Genomic DNA, 27,126 nt, shown 5'->3' with positions numbered 1-27,126 from the left:
CCTTCCCTCCCTGCAGCTCCCAGGCGCCCAGCCCCGCTCGCTGCCTGGTCATTCTCCTGGAGCCGCTGATGCCTGTAGCTCCCGGGGACGAAGCGGCACTGGCAGGAGTGGCATCAGTGGCTCCAGGGCACGGGCTGGGAGAATGGCCTCACTCGCTGCCCCGTCGCTCTCTTGGAGCTGCTGATGCCGCTCCTGCCAGCACCGCTTTGTCCCCGGGAGCTTGAGGGTCAGATAAAGCAGAATGTCGGATTACCGCAGGTCGGATAATCCGGACTCTACTGTACTATGATTGGAAACCCTGATGTGCATGGTTGCAACACTCACACTATAGAAACTCTTGTATATTTACAATATTTACAGTTTATTAATAAGGTTAGCACAGTCACAAACAACTCAATTTCATAAGACAGAGAATGTACATTCATATTTCCTTACCATATACTTACATCACTCCTTCTAGAACAATCTTAGGTGTTAGTCCATCATCTTTCTCATTACCTTCACCTTCCCCATCATCACCAGGGGCCATCATTCTGGCCCTTCCAAGGACTATATCTTCTCCCCATCGCCCTTGGGCTGGGGTCCCACTTTTATACTAAGTGGCGCTGACAATAACATGTTTTATGCATATTCAATAGGGGGTGTTTCTAATGTTCTTTTCCTGTTGGTCAATATATCATTGCTCTTAACTGATTATCATATATGTCAATTCGTTGCCATGGGTCTTTGTGGTTATCTATCGCAACCTGTGTCCTAATTGCTTAACTCAGCCTGAACCAATTATTTGGGACTTATATTTAATAATACATCTGCTGAGTCTGAGGATATTGTTCTTGCCATCCTGTGTGGGTGAGAGGTCTAGACCTAAGTTCCCCTATTTCAGGCCTGGGAAAACAAAAATAAGTTATGACCAGTATCTGGGTGAGACTGTCCCCTAACCACGGAAGTCTGCAAACCTTAGTTCCTGCTGATCTTGCAAACAGCCTGTTGCAGCATGGATAAAAGATAAAATATAACCCCATATTACTTGACCTGGACTGTGAGCTTATGTATGTTCTCTCATTCAAGTGCAAGCCTGTCTTTTAATTGATTGTAATGCAGATATGGCACACATTGGAAAGTGCATTCAGAGGCTGTACCATCTTGTTATACTCTAGAGCAGGAGCCACTGCACTCCAGGGGAACCCGACTCACCAGGCAGCCTAGGGCTGGGCTGTACTGTACCCAGGTGGGTTAATGGCAAAGCCCTCCCCCAAGGAGTTGAGTGCTGCTGGGTTAGTATTAGCAGCCTAAATTAGAGTTTTTAACTATTACCGAATTAATCTAAATTGATACAAACATATTATTAGCATGATAGGAAAATAACTTGATAGGCTACAAAATGCAAAGAAATAAGTATGTTTCTCTTTCTTTTTTAATATGCTGCTGCAAAAAGATATGCTAGATGACCTGCTGCATGTGTTAAATCTCTCTTTTTCCATCTGTGATTTCTGTAATTCTTTTAAACAGTTCTAATCATTTTCATTTAGGACTGAGAGGATTTTCACAGGGATGGCCAAACCAAAAGTACATCTTTGACACAAAGATCACCCCTTGCCAAATTTCAGGTCTCTCTTCCAAATATGGGGGTGCTAAAACACTAAGAAAAACATTAAAAAGGTAACTAGAATTTTTTAGCATGCACCAAACAACATTTTCTTCAGGCCTTTTTGGGAAACAGTGGAGTCATTTTTGGCTAGTTTTTTTTTTAAATCCGCCTGTGTCTGACACTTGGCATGTAAAATTTCAGCCCAAACTTTTAGTTTGACACAATTATAAGCAACTGAAAGTAGGATCTTATAATAGGAAGTGTCAAGCAACATTAATAAATATGCAATGCTATTGGCACCATGTATAATCAGGGATGAGTGAATTTTTTTTTTCAAAATCATGGAGGAGAAACATAAGAACTACTTAAAAAACTATGTTCCGTGTATAATATCTTATAAGTATTTTACTGGTGTAATGAACTGCGTAAAAATATAGTTTGAACTAAATGGTTAGGCCCTTGATAACTTATCCTAGTATAATCGTATTTTAGTGCCTTTCCTAATTTGGTCTTGCGGTGTTTTGTTTAGGGTTTCTGTGGTGGAGCAGGGAAAGAACAGATGAATCATAAAGTTCTGTACTAATAACTTTATTAACAGTTTCCACACGTTTTCTAATTAAGTTAAAAAATGAAAGGTCAACACACTGGAAATTAAATTAAGAACACAATATATCTGCTCTAGTTGATTTTATGTCTCATGAAATAACATATATTCAAGAAAGCTGTCAGAAAGTGTCTGCTTTTCAATTTTCATTTAACTACATGAAAATGCACGCACAAATTACTATGAATGTACGTGCAAATCAGGCAATGATGCATGCATTTGGTTGGTGAGAAGTGTGTACTGTCTATTTGCATATTCAATTACTTGATTTGTGCATGCAAATTAGGTATACAAATATGCCTGTATTTCTCCAAACACCCCATTTTGAAAACAAGGCTCAAAATATTTAACTTCTTTCTATGTTCAGTTAATATCCTCCCCTACCACCCGCAAATGTTAATGAATACTTGGTTGACATTCTTCCAAGCTCCCTTACTTCGTTCAGTACAACACTTTTCATTCTTTGGTTTTAAATATTGCCTTCAAAAGGTCTGAAAAAATTATGAAAAAGAGTGTTCTGCCTTTTCTCCCCTATCCAGAAAGCTTTTAAAGAAACCTATCATCAAGCTATCATGTATTGATTGTATTATTTCAGGCTAATTCACCTTGAATATGTTCCAACTACTTAAACTATCCACTCAAGCTTGTATTCAACTGTGACATTATTTAGTACTTTTCCCAGACCAGAAGAAGAGCTCTGTGTAGCTCAAAAGCTTATCTCTCTTAATATCTTTTATTGGACCAACTTATGTTAGTATCTCACCAATCTTGTTCTTCTTCTGTCACTCAAATTGTCTCAGATAGAAAAGCTGGCTATAGATAATTAGCCACTGATTGTTGATGGGACACAAATGTGCAGGGAAGTCATGTAAGCACTTTGGAAAAATCCCTCCTTCCTTTTCTAAAAAGAAAGCACAGTCAAGCATTCTATGCACTGAAGGGGAAATCTCCCATTTATTTCAGTGGGAAATTCTCCTGTGTGTGGAATGATGAATTGGGGCTGGAGACTTCGAAACTGAAATTATATTTGCTAACTGATACACTTCATCTGTATAGATATATGCTTGGATGGAAGCTATAACTGAGATGAATGCTGATATGCTCCAGAAAATATATATTGGATCCTCATTTGAGAAACGCCCACTTTATATATTGAAGGTACAGTTATGAATTAATGTGCAATCTTTTTCTTTAGACATTTAAATTACAGGTATAGGTTTTGTCAGAGAGAATTTAAAAAATGGTTCTGGTAGCTCATTCTGATTTTTTTTAAATAGAAAAATATGCTCTTTTTTTGTTTGCATTTTTTTTTAGTTGTGTAAATGTTCCTTTCTTCCCCTCCCAAAAGTAAACAGGGTGCCACTGAACTTTGGCATATAAAACAGGTCAAATATGTTTCTCCTTTGCGCGATAGTAAGTCAGTTGAAATACTGCATATTTAAACTAGTGCAAGATCAATATCCAGCCCATTGTCACCTTGAGAATTCCATGCAAGAAAGATCACTTCCTTTTCTTGTCTCTCTTTCTTCTTTTTGTTTACTATTCTATTTCTATTCTCAACACATATAAGGCTGAAAGAAATTTGCAGGGCACAATTTTTTAGGAGAAACATTATAGTTGCCACAAATTTGAGTGGTGTTGTGACTCTGTGCACCACATTGCAATGGCACTCACTAAAATTTGGACAACTGCCCTTCTGTCATGGTTGCCTTTGAGGTCACAATAGGATACATCATGTGTTTTTGTGCTGCTGCCCTGCTTTGGAACGCTGCATGCCTTGGAAGAAGGTGCTGGAGCTTACATGTCGGTGTGCACTGAGGGAGGTGTTCCGGTGGCGGTACCCAGAGAGTGGTTTTCATTCCTTACAGAAACTGGTTGAGGCAAAACCTGAAACTAGACTTCCAGAGGCATGTCTGCTTAGTGCCATGACATGCTGACTGCACCAAAACCACAACTTTAACAAACTGTGGTCACAGCTCTTGAAACAAAACAAAAATCTACAACTTTCTTAAAGACTTAAACATATCATATTATTTTGTCAGCTTTCTAAGAGAGACGGAATACCAAAAGGTGCCATATGGATTGACTGTGGAATCCATGCAAGGGAATGGATTGCTCCTGCTTTCTGCCTTTGGTTCGTAGGACATGTGAGTAGATTTCATTCCAATATTTTAAACAAAACAAAATACCTTGATCCTATTTTCTTTCTCTTGCAAACTGTGCTCTATTTCAACAACTTCCTATTCAGTATAATGCCAAGGCACTGAAAAATAAAGTATTTGTATGAGCCAAAGATTAAAAAGAGATTCTCAGTTCTTACAGCAGATATAAAAGTACATTTTTCAAAGCACCAGCACTAAGTTGGACCAAGTCTTTCATATTTATGAAATGATCAGGGGTGGAGAACATAGATAATTATATTTCAAACTAAGTCTATGTCTATACTTGGAGTTGGAAGAGACATACCCATGCTAGCTCTGACTGAACTAGTGCGCTAAAAATAGACGTGTAGCTATGATGGTATGAATGGCACAAGGGGCTAACTGTCCTGAGTATGTGCCTGACATCTTGGATGGTATCATACTCAGGGTAGCCAGCTCCTTCAGCCACTATGGCTACATTATTATTAGTGCACTAGCTCGATCAGAGTTATCATGGGTATGTCTCCTCCATATGGAATTTCTCTCTCCTGTTCGACAGTTCAGACATACCCTAAGAGCGCATTTTAGTGGTAAAGTCTAAAGGCAGGATTACCCAATTAGAAGGGGAATAATAGTCTGTCTACCCAGGAGCTGAATGATATATGGAGAAAAGGCATCAGAATAAACATGAGAGTAAACATAACTTCAGTCCTTGGTTAACATGTATAAAACTCCACTGAAATCAGCAAGGCTGCAGAATGTTAAGGAGCTTAGATAGCGCTTTCAAAAGAGTCTCTGGGAGTTAGGTACCAAAATCTCTTTAAAGGTCAACAGGATTTGGGCAGTTAAATCCATCAAGCCCCTTTGAAAAGGACAGCCTTAAATACCCCCTTAAGAGCTAATGCTAATTAACCTCTTGCTGTTGGTCAAAGGATGACCAGCTATACTGATGTCATGCCATTGCAATATACCTGGTATCTCAGTCTTGACTTAGTGGGACCACCCAACTGGGTAAGCGGACAGTTGAGTCTCCAAATTAATTGAATTCCAAGCCTTTTTGTGCACACTGAAGTGTTGGCTGTAGTGGCGACTTCTGTGATGTATTTGCCCTCCAGGAGCTGGACTGATGCCACCATCACACTATTACTTTACATAGGGACAACTGAAGACCTCTCAGGTATCTTTCAAGGATGGTGAGGAAACATTATTATAGACATCATGAACAAGTTCTCATCGTGTTCTATAGGCAACCCAGTTCCATGTGAAAGATCCAATTATGGCAAGACTTCTGCGGCATCTTGATTTCTACGTCATGCCTGTGATGAATGTAGATGGCTATGAATACACGTGGACCACTGTAAGTAGAAGGTTTCCAGACGGCATGTGGAACATTCCAGCATGTTATTCATGAGTATTGTGAAAGCTGGTATATTGAACAGATTTAAAGGCATACTTTCCAAAGTGTCACTTGGCAGTTTTGAGCCCAAACCTCTTTACTGGAGTTTGGAATTTCTCTGTCCCTTCATAGACCACAATAGTTACTACAAAGATGCAATTTTAATTTACAGATCCCAGGTCAAACCAAGGCTTAGATCTCATCCTGTAATTTCATTTTTTTTGGATGTCAGGTGATGATTATGGTAATATGTCAATCCACAGGACTGCCAATACTATGACAATCCACCATAAGGCAGAAAAGCCTGACTGAACAGTTTATTTCTCCTTTTAGTGGTGTAAGGCCAGACAGCATAGTTTTCCATGTTCCATAGTACTTTTTGTTTCAAGCAGACAAATGAGTAACAGGTAAGCTCAGACAACATCCCAGTGGCTTATCAGGTATTTTACTTAGTCGCAGTGAACAGAAGGTTCAAGGCTCCTAGAGGTCGAATGATTTATTTGCTTTATTAATGCATCCTTTTACTTAGCTCCCAGATTCCATTTTTAAGCAGAAACATCTCTCCTCCTTATCTGTAAATTTTGGACTATATATTTTTAAAAGGCCTCAATCCACCCTCTGTTTGTGTATGTTCAGCTTTATATATGCAGCCTTTGCAGGCTACAAGTTGCATCCACAATTAATAGACTCTACACATGATATATAGGATTATCAGGTGTCTTTTATTTATTGGAAAACTTGGTTGAAAAGGGACCATGGTAGCTTTGATTAGCACCACTGACGGGGCCACTAAAGTCTGGCTAGAGGTGCAGAAGAGCTGGCAGGCCCCTAAGAAGCAGCCAGAATGTCCCTCTGGCTCCTAGGCAGAGCAGCGGCCACAAGGGTTCCATGTGATGCACCTGCCCCAAGCACTGGCTCCACAGCTCTCATTGGCCAGGAACTGCAGCCAATTGGAACTGCAGAGACAGTAACTGTGGGCGGGGGCAACATCCACAGCCCCCTAGCCACCCTTGCATCTAGGGGTTGGAGGGCACGTTCCCACTTCCCGGAGCTGCCTGAGGTAAGCATCACCCGGAGCCCGCACCCTGAACCTCCGCCTGTGCCCCAACCTAGACCACCCCGCTCCAGCTCAGAACCTCCTCCTACACCCAAACTTCCTTCCAGAGCTTGCACCCATCACCCCTTTCTGCATCCTACACTCCTCATCCCCAGCCCCACTCCAGTGCCCCACACCCCCAGCTGGAGCCCTCACCTCCTCCCACACTCCAACCCAGAATCTTCTGCTGCACCATGAACCCCTTTCTGGCTACACTCCAGAGCCCACCCCCCCGCCCAGAGCCAATATGTTCTTCCACATTCCCAACCCCACCTCATCCTAGAGTTCTCTTCCACATTTTGAACCTCTTGGCCCCACCTCCCAGCCAGGAGCCTACTCTTCCTCCCCACACCTCTCATCCCTGATGCCACCCGTGCCCACACCACCAGTTAGAGCCCTCCTCCCCTCCTGCATCCCAAATTCTTCTCCCAGCCTGGTGAAAATAAGCACGTGAGCTAGTGTGGTGGAGAGCAAGCAATGGGAGAAGAAGGTTTAGAGTGAGCGAAGGATGGGACTTGGGGAAGAGGCAAGGCAGGGGGCAGGACAAGGGTGTTTGGTTTTCCGTGATTAGAAAGTTGGCAACCCTAATGATATACCCAGTGGGTCTCAATCTGCCATGCAAAAGAGTTTGGTGTATGAAAATTCTATCATTAGAATACAGAAAATATGGGTAGTTGTTCCCTTCCTAGTTATAATGCAGAGTACTATTGAAAACAATGGAGTTAGATTAAGATAAAAGGAGAATTTTTGGATCCTGGAGCCAAATTCTAAAATACTGACTCAGATTCTGCTTTATATTTTGTTTATCTGGGTGAACTCACATGGACCTCAATGAGAGTTTGATCAAATAGGGTACGTTTACACTTGCTCCCTAGTTCAAGCTAGGGATGCAAATGTAGGCGACCGAAATTGCTAATGAAGCGGGGATTTAAATATCCCACGCTTCATTAGCATGATCTCGCTGGCATGTTACTCTGCTCAACAACTGTTTCGAAGCAGGAAATGCGTGCCAGGATGCGGTGGTTCGAACCAAAGCCCTTGTTCAAACGAAAGCCCTTGTTACTCCTAGTAACGTTAGTTCGAACCAAGGGCTTTGGTTCGAACTACCACGTCCCAGCGCGCACTTCCTGCTTCGAAACAGCTGTTGAGCGGAGTAATGCGCCGGCGAGATCATGCTAATGAACCACGGGATATTTAAATCCCCACTTCATTAGCAATTTCGGTCACCTACATTTGCATCCCTAGCTCAAACTAGGGAACAAGTGTAGATGTACCCATAGAGACTAAGAACATCGCAATTTCCTGTTCTATGCAAAAATTGTACAATCTTTATTTTAAACAGTGTCTTTCAAAATTCTCTTAATTATTATCCCTCAGAAGTCTTTTAACAAAATCTTGCATTGAGCTCAACTGTGGTTTTGATTTGCAGTTGTCAACTTTGGTTTCTGGAAAAATTTTGTGAATCCTCCACTATTTGTATAGTCTAGTTATAGTCAAATCAGAATAATTATATCAAGCACAATCAGGTATGCTTACAATTACTGAATTTCAGTATTTAGAAAGATAACAGAATAAATAATTAAGCAATCCATTTTCAAACACCCAAAATATAATAAGGTGATAAATAACAAGTCAACATGGATTTATCAAGAACAAATTGTGTCAAACCAACCTAATCACTTTCTTTGTCAGGATAATAAGCATCGGGGATGGAGGAAAAGATAGATGTGTTATATCTTGACTTCAGTAAGACTTCTGATACCATCTCACATGACCGTCTCATAAACAAACTATGGAAATAAAATGTGGATGGCGCTACTATAAAATGGATACTTAAGTGGCTGGAAAATGATTTCCAGAGAGTAGTTATTAGTGGTTCACAATCATGCTTGAAGGGTATATAAAGTGGGGTCCCAAAGGGATCACTCCTGGGCTTGCTTCTGTTCAATAGCTTCATAATTAATTTAGATAATGGCATATTGAGTACACTTATAAAAATTGTGGACAATACCAAGCTATGAGGAGTTGCAAGTGCTTTGGAGGATAGGATTAAAATTCAAAATGATCTGGACAAAGTGGAGAAATGGTCTGAAGCAACCACGATGAAATTCAGTAAGAGCAAATACAAAGTATTCCACTTCTGAAAGAACAAACAATAACAAATATATAAAATGAGAAATTAATGGCTAGGAAGGATTACCATGGAAGGGGGTCTGAGGATTATAATGATACACAAACTAAACATGAGTCAACAGTAAAACACTGTGGCAAAAACAAAAAAGTGAACATCATTCTGGGATGTGTCATCAGGAGTGTTGTAAGCAAGACATGAGGGCTGTGTCTAGACTGGCAAGTTTTTCCGCAAAAGCACTTGCTTTTGCAGAAAAACCTGACAGCTGTCTACACTGGCCGCTTGAATTTCCTCAAGAACACTGACGATCTCATGTAAGAAATCAGTGCTTCTTGCGGAAATACTATGCTGCTCCCGTTCAGGCAAAAGTCCTTTTGTGCAAAAGTGTAGACAGCTCATATTTGTTTTGTGCAAAAAAGCCCTGATCGCCATTTTCGTGATCGGGGCTTTTTTGCGGAAAAGAAATCTCTGCTGTCTACACTGGCCCTTTTGCGCAAAAGTCTTTTGGAAAAAGACTTTTGCCTGAATGGGAGCAGCATAGTATTTCCGCAAAAGCACTGACAATCTTACATGAGATCGTCAGTGCTTTTGTGGAAATTCAAGCGGCCAGTGTAGACAACTGGCAAGTTTTTCTGCAAAAGCAGATGATTTTGCAGAAAAACTTGCCAGTCTAGACACAGCCCAGAACAAATTGTCTAGGGAGGTTGTGGGATCTCCATTATTGAAGGTTATGCAGATAACTAGCATATGGTTTTATGGGCTCCCTAAATATCTTGCTTCTTTGCTCCCCTTCATTAACAAAGGTTTCTAGCCTTGGCAGCTAGAGTGCAGTCAGAAGTTAAATTTTCACTAGCAAGTGAAATAGTGATATCCATTTTTCTAAATTTTTATGAAAACCCACATTTTTGTGTGTCTGTCCACAGAATCGGATGTGGAGGAAGAGCCGCTCACGGCATGGAAACAACAGGTGCATTGGTACTGACATGAACAGGAATTTTGATGCAGGCTGGTGTGGTACGATGCAATGTTCTCTATATTTTATTACAGACATTTCAGTTTTAACTTTCAGATTTCTTCATATTCAAAATATTTTATTTACCTATTCATATAATAATTTCTGATATAAAGATAATATCCCTTAGTAATGAACTTAATCAAAACATTTATAAGCAGCTCTGGGGTCCAAAGAACAATTCCCAACTTTGCTACATATTTCCTATGTGGTTATCAGGAAGACACTTGAGCTCTTTTTGCTTGTTTTCCCATCATAAAATGGGAATGAAGAAACTTCTCTACCTCACAGGAGTATGGTGAGGACAAATTAATTGAAGTTTATGTATTGCTAAGATGCTATGGTGAGAAGGACCATATAAATAGATTTAAAAGTATATTAAACATAAAATAATTAATACAGAACTTGGAGAAAACAGGCTATATAATAGTTAATTGGTATGCTGTGAATATTAATTACAGCAGAGATTTATACAGCATACTTAATTTTCAAAGCACTTAAGGTGCTTCACAACCATATAAGGCAGATAAATCACCACCATCTCTATTTTATAAGTGAGGAAACAGACATGCAGAGGTTAGAGAGTGGCTCTATTCTGAAAAATCACTTGGCAAAAAGGGCACCTTTAGATGCAACAGATTTTCTTTTTATGTGTTCTGAGTCCTATCAGAGGACTTTGGTAACTAATATTAGTTTGTAAACCAAACTGGATTCTATTCTTTTTTGAACATCAATAGAATTCTTTATTACACTTCAACAAAGTGCACCTTAATGAAATCCATTGAGAGTAACAGGACTGTATAGGTGTAACTCACAATATAATATTGCCTTCACATGCTACATTATTCAGAAAGAACCCAGTGCAATTAATCACAAGGTTGAGTGTTATAATTCTTATATTTTAAAAACTGAACATATCACACACACTATCACTGTGAAATAATAAAAGTGCATCCCAACAATTTTAATTTTACAGAAATATTGTTCAGAATAGAGGCACTCTTTAAGGGAAGGCCTTCATTTTCAGAGATGTTGAGCAGGTCCAACTACCACTGGCTTCAGTTGGAGTTATGGACCAGGACACACTAACATAAAGCAGCAGCAGATGCTTCCAGAACAAGAGATGAAAAACTGGTAGTCCTATCTCCGCTACTATAGTAATTAACCCCCCCCCCTCCTCCCACCACACAGCAAACCTGGGTTCTACACATGTCTGGGTGAAACCAGACAATCACTGTACTCTCAAGTAGGGTTGCCAGGTGTCTGGTTTTTCACTGGAATGTTCATTCAAAAAGGGAACCTGGTAGTGTCCAGTCAGCACAACTGACTCAACAATAAAAGTTCAGTTGCCTGCGGTAATCAGCCTCCACTACTGAAGCTGGGAAAAGCTGCAGCTGCCAACTGTTGCCACATACTGGACCTGCTGAGACCTGACAGAGAACAGTGGCTAGGTTCTACCATTACACTTGGTACAGGCAGTCCCTGGGTTACGTACAAGATAGGGACTGTAGGTTTGTTCTTAAGTTGAATCTGTATGTAAGTCGGAACTGGCGTCAGCCGCTGCTGAAACTGATCAGTTTCAACCGCGGCTGAATCTGGACGCCAGTTCTGACTTACATACAGATTCAACTTAAGAAACCCAGGAGTCCCCAAGTCAGCTACTGCTGAAACTGATCAGCGGCTGATTCCAGGAAGCCTGGGGCAGAGCAACTCTGCCTCGGGCTTCCCATAGTCAGCCGCTGGTCAGTTTCAGCAGCGGCTGACTTGGGGACGCCTGGGGCAGAGCAGCTGGGATGCTGCTGGGTTGCTCCAGTCCTCAGCGCTACTGGAGCAACCCAGCAGCACCCCAGCTGCTCTGCCCCAGGCATCCTGATTCAGCCGCTGCTGAAACTGACCAGCAGCGGCTGAATCAGGACGCCTGGGGCAGAGCAGCTGGGGTGCTGCCGGGTTGGTCCGGAGCGGCGCTGCGGGACCAACCCAGCAGCCCCCAGCTGCTCTACCCCAGGGGTAGGCAAGAAAAGCCTGGTCTGCTGGGGGGGGCACTAGCTGCACCCTCCCCCCCCAGCAGACCAGGGGGACAGGAGCAAAGTCGAGGAGCACGCCCGCAGCGGGACAGCCCAAGCGCACCCGGGCTGTCCCGCTGCGGGCGTGCTCCAAGGCTTTGCTCCTGTCCTCCTGGTCTGCTGGGGGGGTCCAGCAAAGCCGCTGGACCCCCCCAGCAGACCAGGGACACCAGAGCAAAGCCGCCGCCTGGGCGGCTTTGCTCGTTTGCCCGGGAGCAAAGCCGCCCAGGCGGCGGCTTTGCTCGGGTGTCCCTGGTCTGCTGGGGAGGGGGGGGTCCAGCGGCTTTGCTGGACCCCCCCAGCAGACCAGGGGGACAGGAGCAAAGCCGCCCAGGCAGCGGGAGTCCCGCTGCCTGGGCGGCTTTGCTCCGGGGCAAACGAGCAAAGCCGCCCAGGCAGCGGGACTCCCGCCACCTGGGCAGCTTTGCTCGGGTGTCCCTGGTCTGCTGGGGGGTCCAGCGGCTTTGCTGGACCCCCCCAGCAGACCAGGGAGACCGGGAGAAGCTTTTCTCGCTCTGGAGGACACGGGTGGTGACCCGCCGCCCGTGAGCTCCGGGGCGAGAAAAACCCCGTTCGTAAGTGCGGATCCGACATAAGTCGGATCCGCGTAAGTCGGGGACAGCCGTTGGAACAAACTACAGGCAAATTACCCTTGGTGTTCAAAATGTGTCACTTCTTTCCAATTTGAATTCGTATAGCTTCAGTTTTCAGCCATTGGTTCTTGTCATACCCTTCTCTGCTAGATTAAAGCAACCATATTTTCTTCCCATGAAGGTACGTTAAACTGTAATTAGGTCATCTCTCAAACTTCTTTTTGATCAGCTAAACATATTGAGCTGTTTAGGTCTCTCAATGTACAGCATTTACTCCAGGCCTTAAATAATTTTTTGCCCCTTTTCTGTACCTTCCCCAATTTTTTTAAACTTACAACTGGTGCAAGGCATTAGATAATCCGACCCGATGGTGCAATAATGATAAATGTAGTATTGATGCATCCAAGGGGGTCCCAGATTCTATGTTCACTTGTATAGCATTCTAACGCTTTATTTTGTCACTGGGCCATGAGACAATTCAGTGTGTAAGAACTCAACAGGTGATAATGTATACTCTGCTTTATTACAGGTAAAGGTGCCTCTCATGATGATTGTCGTGAGATATACTGTGGGCCCTACCCTGAGTCTGAACCAGAAGTAAAAGCTGTGGCTAATTTTCTCCAAAAGAATAAAAATCACATTAAGGCATATATAACTATGCACTCTTACTCACAGATGGTTCTGTTTCCATATTCCTATACTGAGAATAAAAGTAAAGACCATGATGAGCTGGTTAGTGTTACCATTTATTATGCGTGATCTGTATCTCTCATTTTCATCACTTTGCAAGACAGGACATTTACTGAAAAGCGGGAATGACTGTGTTCAGTAGGCTTTTAGTCTGTTCAAGATTTGGGAAACAGAATTTTTGATAGGGGTATTAAGAGCACAAGGAAGCTGGATTTAGGCACAAGAATTATGATTATAAGAAAGTATTCTGGTTTTGAAAGACACTGACTAATAAGATGGATGGATGGATGGATGGATAGATAAGACAGCCTTTCTCATATTTTCAAGGCATTGCTTAGAGAGCAAAGTGAAGATAACTTGGGCACCTTAATAAAGCATTTCCATACATTCAGCTTTCTTCTAATTTTCCCCCATATCTGGACCTACTGAGTCTGTAACTTTAACTATATTGCTCTTGAAGAATGTGCACTGGTAACATTGATATGTACCTGCAGCCTTAACTGAAACCTTAATTAAAACGTTTTCAATGGCAATTATTTTAAATGGTCTTAATGGTGTGATAGAGAAAAGACTTATTTTACAGACCCTCTGTTCCTTAAGACGACCAGCAGCTCACAGGTAGCCCATGGAAGACAAATGCCTCTTTGATTCTGTAGGTCATGAGGTTGTCTGCTGGTCCTGGGGTTAAAGGTCTTCTAAGGCCTGGTTAAAGGAAGACCCAGTTCTATGAAGTTCTGGAGGTCCACATAATCAGGGCTCCTCACCCCTGCAGAATCTAGTTGTATAGGATCACCTCCCTTTCTATTAATCGATAGAAAGTGAAGAACACCGTCTTCTTTTTTACTACTGGTTAGCCTGCAAGCCTATGGATTTATCTAGATTGTAAAAATGATCCAGGCTAGGTTGGAGTTAGCCAGTATGTGCAGGCTAATTAGGCTACTTGGGTGTCTGAAGAGTCTAAGAAGAATTCCCAGGGTAAGGAGTAAGAAGAGAAGCCCCACAAGTTCTCTGTTCCATTTGGCCAATTTCCTGATGCTTTCCATGCATCGGAAAGTGGGACAGGGGTTCTTTACTCCAAGTGCAACCTGCATTGGACCAGGGAAGAATTAGGAAATGTCTGACAGAATGGAAAAAGGTTTTTCTCTCCATGGGACTTGCTAAGTGGAGACACAGGACATCAATAGAGTAAACACTGATTCTTAGAGTTAAAAGGAATTACAAGGGTCATCTAGTTTAACCACCTTTCCAAGATGCAGGATTTGTTGTGTCTAAAACCATCCAAAACAGATGGCTAGGGTTACCAGGTGTCCAGTTTTGAACTGGACAGTCCAGTATTTGAGCTTTCTGTTCAGGAAACAAATTTAGAAAATATAAATGAGAAAATATAAATGTCCAGTATTTTCTAAATAAGATGTAATGTAGATTGTGATGTAATGTCAAGTGTGTCCGGTATTTTTGTTGAAACCATCTGGCAACCCTACAGATTGCCTCTTTTTGAAAACCTCCAGTTAAAGGAGCTTTCACAACCTTCCTGGGCAGTCTCATGACATTCTTTATGCCACAGCATACCTCGCATGGGGCTAGGAAGCAACATGGGTTTTTGGAATTACTCCTCCATGTTGCATCCAGCCTTCATTTCCATCTCTTTTTTCTCCACAAAGATCTAAGGTTGCTAACAAATATTTTAAAATGATCTGTTACTGTCTCTTTAATGTGAGCTTTTTTTTAAATTAACAGACTTTGTAAATGACAGTGTAGGTACATAGAAGTACATAGGTATATTTGATCATACCAGATGTTTGTCTACTCCAGTATTCTATTCCTAGCAGTGACCAGTGCCAAATCTTTCACAGAAAAGAGAGAGAAAAAATCCTGCAGCAGTCATGAAATAACTTGCTCTCAGTTTCTTCCCTAAGCCCCCTCAATTGGTGACCATCTTCGGGCCTGAAAGTTGAGGGTTTATATCCCTTGTAGATGTTTTTATTCTAGCTAATACATTTATGAAACAAGATAAAAATATAGATTTATCACCTCCTTCTCTGTGAAGCAGAGATGTAACATCCTGTAAACTAATTCTAGTTCATTGTTCAAGAGCAGTGCACAGCTTGTTATTAAATTCTTTTTTATTTATGCTTCCACATTAACTTTAATTTAAAATAGTTAAATGTTACTTCAACAATATTTGACAGGAAATAAAAAATATACAAAGAACAATGTATTTGGTGATAGTTTGCTGTCCAGTCACAGCATAGATACTATGCGTGCTGTGTGTATGTGTCTGCGCGTACACATAAAGAGAGAGAGAGAGTTAGTCCCGAAGGCTAAGTTTAGACTGCACTCTTAAATTGGAAAAAGATACGCAATTTGCACCAGACAAATTGCATATTTAATTTAATTTAGAAAGAGGCTTTTCCTAAATATGGCGCGTCTTCACAACACCACATTTCGGAAAAAAGTGCTCTTTTGAGCCATCCCTTATTCCTCATAGAACAACTTTTACAGGGATGATGAAAGAATGCGTCTGTTCTTTCGAGAAAATTTTTGAAAAAGCAGACGCATTCCTTGGACTTCTAGTATCCTGAAAAAGCAATGCAGTCTAGACATAGCCTTAGGATGCATCAATACAGCAGTGTTATTTCAGAATAACAGCCATTGAAATAACAATGAGAGCGTCTACATAGCAATTCCTTATTCCGACTTCTGTAAACTTCATTCCACAAGGAATAATGCCTATTCTGAAATAGCTATTTCAGAATAGTAGTAGTGTGGACTCTCCACTGTTGCTATTCCAAAATAGCTCCTCCCCAGGGACAGTCACCAGAATGAGTAACTAGTGATTACTCACCAGTGCCTCCTGGGGCTCTAAATCGAGGTAGCATGTCCACATTAGGGAAGCCTCCCTCGTGCTAATTTTGAGGTTTCCCTGTAATGTAGACGTGTTATTTTGAAATAAGCTATTTCAAAGTATTTCTTCTGGAATACCTTATTTTGAAATAAGTGCGCAGTGTAGACAGACGAACCCTAAGGTAACACAGGATTACTCATTTTTAACCTAACCATGTTTAACAACATCTTCATGTCCACATTATAAAATGCAATGCAGCCAGGTCTCGGGACAACCATGTTGTAAACATATTCTCTTTATTGTACCCATAGTTGATGAATACAATGCCCTAACAGAGTCAGAGTAAAACACTGTTACATTATAAACATTAATATTTTGTTGATTTCAGTTATCTGTGGCAAACAGAGTGGCTGATGTTATCAGAACAACAACTCACAAAATTTATGAATCTGGCCCTGGCGCACAAACTATCTGTAAGTATCACTTTTAGTACTGTAATCATATGACCGAATATCCTCTCTTCTACCACAATGTCACATTGTGTGTAGGACTTAGGCCATGGCTTCAGGTAATAATATGTTTCCTTCTCTTTCTCCTATAGATTTAGCTCCTGGAGGTTCAGATGACTGGGCTTATGATCTTGGCATTAAGTATTCGTTTACCTTTGAACTTCGGGACAAAGGAACACATGGATTTTTGCTCCCTACAAATCTAATTAAACCCACTTGTATTGAAGCACTTAGTGGTATCAAAATAATAGCTTTACACGTTCTCAACAATATTTAATGTACAATATTTTAAATATGGCATATCACAGCTTTAGCTGGTAATTTACATGTTCTTGACTGGCAGTGGTATTCACTGAAGTGTGCATCTTTTTAGTTTGCAAAAATAAAAGGAATGAATTACTGCTTTATTATAATTGTTAGTTATTTAGGGGCAACAGATTAGTGTTTCATTTACTACCTTTCACCTTCACACATATTAATTGCTTCACAAACCACCTCCAACCATGCTATTACTTAAATGTAGCCATTTGTAGAAGAAGAAGGGTAGTAAACTACAAGTGTGCAAATTCAACTTCCCCAATGAAATAATATTCAAATATATGTGGCCCATTTTAGTGCCCTTTTAGTATTTGCTTTTGGACACATTCTGAATAATTTCAAAACAAATAATAATATTTATATCTGACATGCTTATGTAAGCCACTGAGGAATATGTTTCAGGTACCTCTCTGTGCTAGATTCAGAAGGTTGAATATCTACAACCCCAGCTAGAGAGCCATGGCTCTGTAGCCATAATGTAGCTACTTATACTTCCAGCATTAGAAGTCCCTGGATTAATCTCTCATGTTTTGGCCAAGATGGTGGTAATCACCTTTGAGGTCATCATGGAAGTGGGGAACAACACCATATGACTGAGCTAACCTCTCACTACTATGCAATACAGTTCAAATGTCCAATATTCCTAATTAGTCCAGCAACTGAACAGACTAAAGACATACGCGTAGGGAAGGTCTAGGTGAAAAGGGGAACCACTGACACTGTCCAATCAGACATACTGACTGACTATAAAAACTCCAAAGGCACTGTGGGCTGGCGGTGGTACCATGTCATTAACCTTTTGCCAGTCCCTGCTTAGTCAGGGCTACCTCCTAACTACACACAGGCACCTTGTCCTAGTGCAGCAGCTTCTGTCCAAGTCTTGGAGCAAAGCGTGTCGATCCAGGGTGTGTGTATCTGTGTGTGTGTGTGAGACAATCCAGTGAGCAATTGGGTGAAGGGGGGCAGAAGAGTGAATGATGGAGGGCAAGGCATTGGGCAGAAGAGGCAGAGCAGGGGCAAAGTTGTGGGAACAAGCAGCGAAAGAGCAGAACCTCGAGGGAAAAAGTGGAGTGGGGTGAAATCTGGGGAGAGGGGTAGAGGAGAGGTGGAGCAAGTGAAGCCTAGCACACCCCTTTAACAGCAGTTAAAATGATATAAACCCTTCCTTCTCTTTCCCTGATCATACCCTCACTTCACACCCCTCCCCTTTCTCTTTTCCTGATCATGCCCCTCCCCCCTCGCTTCACACTCCTCCCTTTTCTCTTTTCCTGATCATGCCCCTCCCCCTCACTTCACACCCCTCCCCTTTCTCTTTTCCTGATCATGCCCCTCCCCCCTCGCTTCACACCCCTCCCCTTTCTCTTTTCCTGATCATGCCCCTCCCCCCTCGCTTCACACCCCTCCCCTTTCTCTTTTCCTGATCATACCCCTCCCCCCTCGCTTCACACCCCTCCCCTTCTCTTCTCCGGGCCAGGCCCCTCCCCCTCACTTGACACCCCTCCCCTTCTCTTCCCCTGATCACACCCCTCCCCCCTCGCTTCACACTCCTCCTTTCTCTTCCCTTGCTCACACCCCTCCCCCCTCGCTTCATACCCCTTCCCCTCACGTCACACCCCTCCCCTTTCTCTTCCCTCGCTTCACACCCCTCCCCCCTCGCTTCACACCCCTCCCTTTTCTCTTCTCCTGGCCAGGCCCCTCCCCCCATTTCAGCCCCGACGTCTCGCTTCCTCTTTCCCCGGCTCCCCGTTGCCCTGCGCGGGCGGAAGTTGCGCTGCCACGCACCATCATGGCGGCCAGGCGATTTCCGGCGGCCCGAAGCTCCTCCTCCCGACGGCGGCAGCAGCGGCGGCGGCGCTGGGGCCGGCCGGTGGGTCGCGCTGCTTTCCCGGCAGCCCCCGTGCTCGGGCAGCGCCGTTCGGTGGCCGGAGCGGGCCGCGCTCCTTGTCTTCCTCCCCGTGTGGCTCCGCGCGCAGGCCCGGGAGGACGGACTCCCCCCTCGCCCCGTCCCACCCTCTCCGCCCCGGGCGGCGGCGGAGGAGGCGGCGGGGAGCGGGCAGGCAGCGGAAGGAGCAGGTGAGTGTGGCGCCCCGGCGGGGAAGGCGGCTCTGGGCGGCCGGGGGAGGGGCGCGGCGGCGGCGGTGGCGGCGGCGCGGGGCTGCCCCCGGGGAACAGACCCGCCCTCACACCGCCAGCAGCAGGCCGGTGGGGCCACGCAGGCCCGTGCGCAGAGCGGGGGGCGGGGTGTGTGTCTCGGGGCGGGCAGAGCCTCCTGCCCCGCGGGCCTGGCAGAGGCCGCGGGACAGCGATGGGCTGAGGGGATGTGACTTTTGTGAGGGCAGGGGGGTCCAGGCGTGACTCGCGGGGATGGATGGGGGGGGGGGGGAGTCGGAGCGTAGCTGGGAGGGGCACTAGGCCCGGGGGGGGGGGGGAGGGGAGGAAGCGGTTGTGAGAGGGGCGGATCGGCCCCAGTCTGTGAGGGGAGAGTCTGAGGGGGCGGGGGCGGGGCTGCTGCCGATTGTGCGGCGTGTGGTTTGTGAGGAGAAGCGGGGCAGACGCGGCGCTGATGAGCGCGCGAGTCGGCTACCCTGGAACTGCTAACTAGGCCTGCTGTCCTCTGGGATTGATGCTTTGCAGACGGGAAGCCTGCTTGGCGAGTCTCGTTGCCTCCCAGACACGCGATCTTTGTCCTTTGTGACTTTCAGGCTACGGGAGTCTTCTTCATTAGAGTCTTGCGTGGATTCAGCATGTGTATCCAATTTAGGGGTGTTAAAAATAACGTATTTGTGTAAACGTGTAACGGCTGAAATTCTTAACGATTGCACGTTTACATGCAGGTGGGCAAGCGGGATCCCCCACCTGTCTGCTGTCTCTGATAGCTGCTTTCCCTCATACTTGTACCCCTGTGTTGCAGTAGAGTTGTGGGGGGAGCAGCACAGCTCTCAGGGAGCCAGTAGACTTCCAGTTTGTACTGGCTCCCGACTCCTCTCCTCTCTCTCTCTCTCCCCTCCCCCCATGCTGCTGCGAGAGGGGGCAGGCAGCTCCTGGAGCTGGCTTAAAAGCTGGCTCTCCTCCAGCACTAGTTCCTGTCGTCCCTCCGCCCCCTTTTTGCTGCTGATACAGAGGCAGTGGGGGCAAGAGCGTGTAACCATTATAATCAACTGATAAACCTGGACTTATCAGTTACTCGTGTAAATGAGTACATGCTAACATGCTTAGTATCCATATTGACATTCTGTCTGCAAAAATGAGCTGCAGATATTGGTATCCACACCCATGGATGTGGGCAGATTTGAAGGGCTGTGCTCTTAACATCTGCTGATAGTAGTCAGCCTTTTTAGATGAGTTTGGGGCTTGTCAGCCCTGGTAGAATAAATCCTGAACCTTAGTGCTAAAATAGCCTTTTCTTGAAAAATGCATATAATTGACTCCCATCCAGAATTGTAGTTTAGACTGATGGCCTGGATCTTAAAGGCATTTAGTTGCCTGATTCCTGTTGAAATCAACAGGAGTCGGGTGCCTAAATATCTTTGAGGCTATGAACCTGTATGACTAATAGTATAGATTCTTTTGTATCCAACATCATGCCTAGGTATCTCTACTGGATCCTTACTAGACCTAAACCATTATATGTTTTTAGATTGAATCTTTGGATTGGAATCAAGACCTTGTGCAGTCAGACTTCTACTGTACTGTAGTTTGCTACTGAATGGGATCTAATGGGAACTGGCTGGTTGCATTTAAAGACTTTAGTCTCGTAAAAGATGTTTTGGGAGGGGACGACTTACCTTTTCAGGTTAATTGTGAAATACCAAACATGCATTATAAGACAGCATCTGTTTTTTACCCTTTGCTGTAATCCTGGGGAATGAATTGTTGCATTTTGCCAATATCAGGCCAACCCTAATTCAGAAATGTAAGCACATTGCTGTCAATTACTTACCATTACTGGTCTGTATATTTAAGATTATAATGGAGTGCTGTGTGTAAAGGAACAGGTGTAGTTAACTTAAATAAGAAGACATGTTCATAGCAGAGGGTTGTAAAAACCAAACTCTGCATAATTATTTGCTAAATGCCAGACATCAGTTTTCATGTGTAGCTTGAAGACTGGTAATTTGATTCAACTTTTATGTTGATATTACAATTTTTGTATGTTACGCATCTGAAAATTAGCTATCTCTCTATAACCCAGGGGCACAAAGACTACTGAGAGAGAGTGAAGTCTGCTCAATAGCCTTAGATAAGAGCCATTTGGCATTTAGGACACAATGGCTTTAGCCCCTAAGGCTGCAGGTTCAATTCTACCTGTTGATGACCAGTGTGTGTGTCTTTTTCTTTTTCTTTTTCTTTTCTACTCTTAATGTTTGGAGAGATGCCGGTATTATCTCTCAACTAGAAGATTTACCCAGCATTGCTCAGGTCTTTAACTCTCCTATGTTTTTTCTCTTCATTTAATTGTTGTGGGTTGGGGCTAAGGATGAGGGGTTCAGTTTGCAGGCTTCCCTGAAGGGAAGACGGCCCCAGCTTTCTCTCAGTGTAGCAGCTTGGAGTGAGGTGAGAAGTGCCAGTTCATTGCTGCTGCAGCGGATCCATCCAGAGGTGGATGTTTCCTGGATGGAGGACAGACACACAAACTCTCTGTAATGTATAGTAAATAGCTGTCTCTTTCTTAGGGATGTTAAATTGAGTTTAATCAGTTAATCGACTAGTTGATAAGCAGGGAGGCACAGTGGGAGTAGCTCCCAGCCCCGAGAGCTGGCCTCGCTTCAGCTCTGCCTTTTAAATGTATTAAGAGCATGCTGGCTCTTAATACATTTAAAAGGCTGGTGTGCAGCGAGGAGGACCCGGTGCAAGCTGAGACGGCTGATTCCTAGCTCGCACTGGGTCCCCCTTACTGTACACCAGCCTTAAATATTAAAAAGGCTGGAGTGCAGAGCGGGGACCTGGCACAAGCCAGGAATCAGCTGCCCCAGCTCAAGCTGGGTCCCCTCCACTGCGCTTCTGATTTTTAAATGTATTAAGAGCTAGCAGGCTCTTTTTTCATTTAAAAAGCAGAGGCGCAGCATCTGGGACTGGGCACGAGCCAGGAATCAGCTGATTCCCAGCTCTTGCCCAATCCCCACTAAACCCCCTGTGGAGACTGTGCTGGGGGAACTAGCTTTTAAGATGGCTCCCTCCAGCACCAGCTCCTACTCGCCCACCCACCCTTTGCTGCCTCTGATAGACTTATTGAGGGACTAGTCATCTATCCAGTAAGCCTTTGCTTATCAGATAGTCAACTAGTCGCTTACATCCCTACTCTTTCTCCACCTCTGCCCCCTACTCATCCAGTGGGGTTATATCTGTCCCGATCCCTCTCTCTGGCCCTTTGCTTCCCCCTCTGTGGTCATTTTACAATCATATAACAGGCACATTCAGTTGTCCAGGCACATTCAGTTATCCTGGCACAACCAAATCCTTACCTTGCTATACGTTATAAGAGGAAGCTGCATACCAAACTTGGTGATCCTAGCTCTTAATGCTTAGGAGGAGTTCTTGAACAAATACATTTGTATAATCAGGCAATACATGTAAATTGCCTTGCCTGTTAGTGCCACCTTATATTAAGGCTAAATATTTTTTATCGTTTGTTCTTTTAGTTTTTTCTATTACACTTAGATAATGAAAATAGTCTACTTGGGGGCCGCTTTTGTTTATACTGGTTGGACTTCCCTGGTCCAGCATCCTCGGGACCAGTCAACAAGGGAATTTGCTGGGCCATGGGGTTTCCCTTGCCACTGGTCTGCCAGCTTGCCACCTGTCTCTGCTGCTGGCTCTGCTCCTGGCCCTGACAACTGCTGGGCTCAGGCTCTGATCTCTGCTTTGTAGCCACTGGGCTCGGCCCTACTGCCGCCAGGGCTCCCCGGCTACTACCAGCCCTGCTGCAGTTGGACCATGACTCCCCAGCCGCTGCTGCCCCCACTGAATCTCCCTGGGGTCATTTTCCTAGGTTCAGTTGGGGCTCCTAGCCTCTAGACTCCCAGCTGGCACCTGCTTCCAGCTTCTGGGGCTCTTCAGTCCAGCAACATCCATGCTGGACCACAGATGTTGCCGGACCAGAAAGTCACGGATTTCAGAGGTTCAGCCTGTAGCTAGTTTCCATTCTCAATTGCTAGCTTTTCTGTTGAAACTGGAGACTATTATAGCAAGGGAAAGTGTCTGGGTTTTCTGTTTTTTAAAACAATAGATCAGAGATAAATCACCAACATTTCATGTGAACATTTTGTTAACCCTAAATTTCATTAAATCATATTTTTACAAAATCAAAATGTTGGAGTACATTTGACCTATAGCTATATTCAGGGCTCAACAAATAATGTAATCTACTCGCCCATGGCGAGTAGATTATAACCCAGAAGAGCCAGCGCAGAATGATCTGCACATGCGCAGAGCACAGAACCGCGCGGCTGGCGAGCAGGGCTCACTGCCGCTAGGCAAGCCCTGGCTATTTTGTTACTATTGATTTAAATGTATACTTTATTCTGTCCCGAATCACGGAATGGTATCATAGTGTAGCAGCTGCAATTACTTAAGTAATACTCTGTTGCTGCGTCTAGACTGGCAAGTTTTTCCGTAAAAACTTGCCAGCTGTCTACACTGGCTGCTTGAATTGGCGCAAGAACACTGACTATCTAATCTAAAGATTGTCAGTGTTCTTGCGCAAAATACTATGCTGCTTCTGTTTGGGGAAAAAGCCCTCTTTTGCGCAAGAGGGCCAGTTAGACAGCTAAAAAGTGTTTTGCGCAAAAAAGCCCCAATGGCGAAAATGGCGATCGGGGCTTCCTTGCACAAAACCGCGTCTAGATTGGCACGGACACTTTTCCGCAAAAAGTACTTTTGCGCAAAAGTGTCCGTGCCAATCTAGACGCTCTTTTCCGCAAATTCTTTTAACGGAAAAACTTTTCCATTAAAAGCATTTGCGGAAAATCATGCTAGTCTAGACATAGCCTGTGAGTGTAGTCTTCCAATTGTAATAAAAAAACAACAATTTAAAAGAAAATAACAATTTTATTTTATTAAAATAGCGTATTTTATTTAAATACCTGCATGTTTTAAAAAAATTAAATTTAAGTGAAAAATTGACAACTCCTGTTAATACCTGTGTTTATTATAATTCATTATAGTAATTTAAATTAAATATTAAGCAGTACGCATTTTCACAGACGTTTTAAAGTCTAATAGGGCTGTAAAGGTTTAACAGGCTACTTGGTAAGTGTCTTACAGGCATGCTTATTGGTGTAACTGGTTAACCAGTGGAGGGCTACTCTGACTGGCCCAGCCAGAGCAGCCACTCCCCATCTCCTGCTTATAGTGCCGTGTGGTGGGCCCTTCCTGGACTGACCAGAGCAGCCCTCACCCACGGTGCAGTGGGCTCTGACCAGCCTGGCTGGAGCAGCCTGTGATGTGGCACATCCGGATGCACTGGAGCAGCACTCTGCTGCAGTATCACAGTTAACTGGTTAAACATTCTATATAACCGGTTAACTTTTTCACTGCTACTTTACATCCCTAAAGTCAAACAATCTCACTGATGGATATCACTGAATAAGCATATTCCGTACATGTAAGTTAACTTATTAAACTAATAAAATTTAAAATGCTGTGTATGCATTCAATTGAGTTTCCTTCCAAATAGTTTGACACAATTCATAAGTTAAAAAATGAATCATGTAGTAAAGAAGAAATGCATTTTTCACCATGTTCTAACACTTACTGTGTCCTTCTGGATTGTAAAAGGAAGCACCAAATTTTTGTGTAAAGGCTATATTTACTTGGAAATCAATATATTTTAATAGTTACCTATAAATGAGTGAACTTTCTTTTGGAAAATAACCTAAAAGTATAAATGCAAAACATTAAAATCAATTACCTAAATTAGGGTGCCCTGCTTGTTCATTTAAATCATTCCACCCTGATACACATTATCATTAACTGAAGTATAGGATAGGGATATAATAGTGTAGTAGATTAACTGATGAGCAAAACCTTATAGGTTAATGCTATAGATTAGACACATTTCCTCCCCGCACTCCTCGCCAGTAAACTTTTTAGTGGACTGGCCAGCAGCCCAGCTCAGTCCTGGTTCGTGCCAGGCCTGGGACCTACCCCCCACTGTGGCTCTTAATTTAAAGCAGTGGTTCCCAAACTTTTTGGCATTACGCCCCCTTTTTGATTTTTGAAAAACCCTCATTGTCTGTCCGTGTCTCTCTCCCCCCCCCCACCCCCGAGCAAAACTTGTTGAGCAAAAAAAAAAAAAAAAAAAAAGGAACTCACCAGTTTGGGAACTCATGATTTAAAGTGTATTAGGAGCCAGGCAGGCAGCCTGTGTTAGTTCTGGCTCATGTTGGGTCTGGCAGCTCAGCCCCCTTCTCCCGCTGTTGACAGGGGATGCTGCCACCCCTCATTGCTGCCTCTGTATCAGAGGCAGCAGTGCAGGATGACAGGCAGCTGATCCACGAGGGGAGCTGGTTTTTAAACTCTCCCCCCTCCAGACCAGCTTCTGCCTGACACCCTGCGCTGCTGCCTCTGATACAGAAGCAGCAACATGAGGTAGCAGGGGGCTCCAGTGGGGCCAGAGTGCACTGGCAGCTGGCCCCACTCCTGGGGACTGTAGAATAGTCAACTAACTGATAGGAATTCATGAGGTTAATCAACTATTCAGTTAGCCAATACTTAACATCCCTAAAATAGGAGCTCTTCGTGAGGGTGGATAGGGACTGGCTGCTGCCCAGCCTCCATGCTGAGCTCTCCTGGGGGCCAAGAGTTGTGGCTCTTAATTTTTGTGAATTTTGCCATTTGTTGTGGTGCCAGGAATACATCCATGGCGAATGGCAAGGATTTCCTGTGCCAACGAAAATATTACCTGACATTAATTTGTGTTGTGGTGGTGCCTGGGAGCCACGGTCATGGATCATGATTTATCAAAAAGAACAAAAAGGCATTGCTTGCTCCAGAGACCTTACAACCTAACTATAAAGAAAGAGACAATATATGAATATAGCCACGTTGATGGAGGAGTACCTGTTAATTCATTTGCAGTATGGTAACACAATTCTGTTAACTAAATGTTGTTCTCATGCACTTAAAAAATCTTCATTAAAAATAAGTCATCTTGTGTACAGCAGAGGGTATGGAAATAGTTACAATAGTGTTGATAGTCTATTCCTTATTGTAGTGCTCATGTTGGATATTGTATAGATGTAGGGGGGGAAAGCAGTGCTTTATTGTTAGACAGTTTAAATAATACAACTAACCCTGTAAATTAATTAAGGATAATAAAATTTATTTCTCTGTCCCATTTTCCTTCTTATTTTTTCTGGGATATTCATTAATAGTGATAAGATGTCATGAAAGTTGTAGACTTCTAAATATTCGTAAGTTATGCAATATCACTGAAATGATTTAATTAGAAGTAATCGTTAAGTATTTAATTTTTTAAAAGATATTACCCAATTTTGTGCATTTAATTTATTATTTATTTGACTGATCTGGAGTGTTGAGTGCCTGTCCTCACTGGTGTCTATCCTTACTGGTGCTCAGTTAAGAGGAGACACCAAAGCAGATCAGATGGGATTAGGAGTCTTAACTGCATTGGTGGTGATTGTAGGACTGATTTTTTTTTTTTTTTTTTTTTTTTGGCCTGTGGTTGAGCGAGTTTAAGAGCACTTCTTAGAGAAACCTAGGAAGAATTAAAGTAACATGCTGTATTTAATGGAGATGTTACATTTTAGTTGCTCTTGGTTAGCTGTTAATTTGTTGGCTGAGAGTCAGAAATAAAATTTCCCCCTTAAAATTTTGGAAACTCTCCTTGTACCTATGCTAGAGTGCATATGGACAGAGGCAAGGGGAATGTTTCTTCTCTTTCCACAACATATTTCCTCGCTACTTGCATTTAAAATAACTGTATTTTGTGCATTTAAATTCCATGGTTGTTGAAGAATAAAAAATATTAGTGATTGTGCATTCAAATAAATGCATTCTAATAAATTTCATAAATATGTGTTCCATTATATTTGGTTCTCGGGTATACTTGCCTCTGTCTAGATAGCCATGCCTGGGTCCTGAGCTTGCATCCAGCTCCAAATGCATGTAACCCATAGA

General features: G+C 43.4%; 2 protein-coding genes across 10 annotated transcripts in view; both read left to right on the top strand.

Annotated features, from left to right (window-relative positions):
• CPB2 (carboxypeptidase B2) overlaps positions 1-17,075 on the top strand; it is a 30,735-nt gene extending 13,660 nt beyond the window's left edge. The window contains exons 5-11 of the mRNA XM_006118002.5: positions 3,249-3,350; positions 4,235-4,339; positions 5,580-5,690; positions 9,880-9,970; positions 13,154-13,356; positions 16,548-16,632; positions 16,761-17,075. Of these exons, the coding sequence (XP_006118064.3) occupies positions 3,249-3,350; positions 4,235-4,339; positions 5,580-5,690; positions 9,880-9,970; positions 13,154-13,356; positions 16,548-16,632; positions 16,761-16,945 (882 nt within the window). The 3' untranslated portion in view covers positions 16,946-17,075. The remainder of the gene's footprint in view (positions 1-3,248; positions 3,351-4,234; positions 4,340-5,579; positions 5,691-9,879; positions 9,971-13,153; positions 13,357-16,547; positions 16,633-16,760) is intronic.
• A 1,674-nt stretch (positions 17,076-18,749) lies between these two features.
• ZC3H13 (zinc finger CCCH-type containing 13) overlaps positions 18,750-27,126 on the top strand; it is a 61,272-nt gene continuing 52,895 nt past the window's right edge. For 3 of the 9 annotated variants that reach the window (XM_089775475.1, XM_089775474.1, XM_089775476.1), the window contains exon 1: positions 18,751-19,059. In XM_089775475.1, coding sequence (XP_089631601.1) covers positions 18,773-19,059 — 287 coding nt within the window. In that variant the 5' untranslated portion in view covers positions 18,751-18,772. Of the gene's footprint in view, positions 19,060-27,126 lie in introns of all 9 variants that reach the window. The other 6 variants (XM_089775481.1, XM_089775479.1, XM_089775478.1 and 3 more) reach the window with 5 other exon arrangements.

This window comes from Pelodiscus sinensis, chromosome 1, assembly GCF_052426305.1.
Source record: "Pelodiscus sinensis isolate ZL-2025 chromosome 1, ASM5242630v1, whole genome shotgun sequence".
Taxonomy (NCBI): domain Eukaryota; kingdom Metazoa; phylum Chordata; order Testudines; family Trionychidae; genus Pelodiscus; species Pelodiscus sinensis.
Note: the sequence above shows the minus strand (reverse complement) of the source record. Positions and strands in the feature narration are given on the sequence as shown.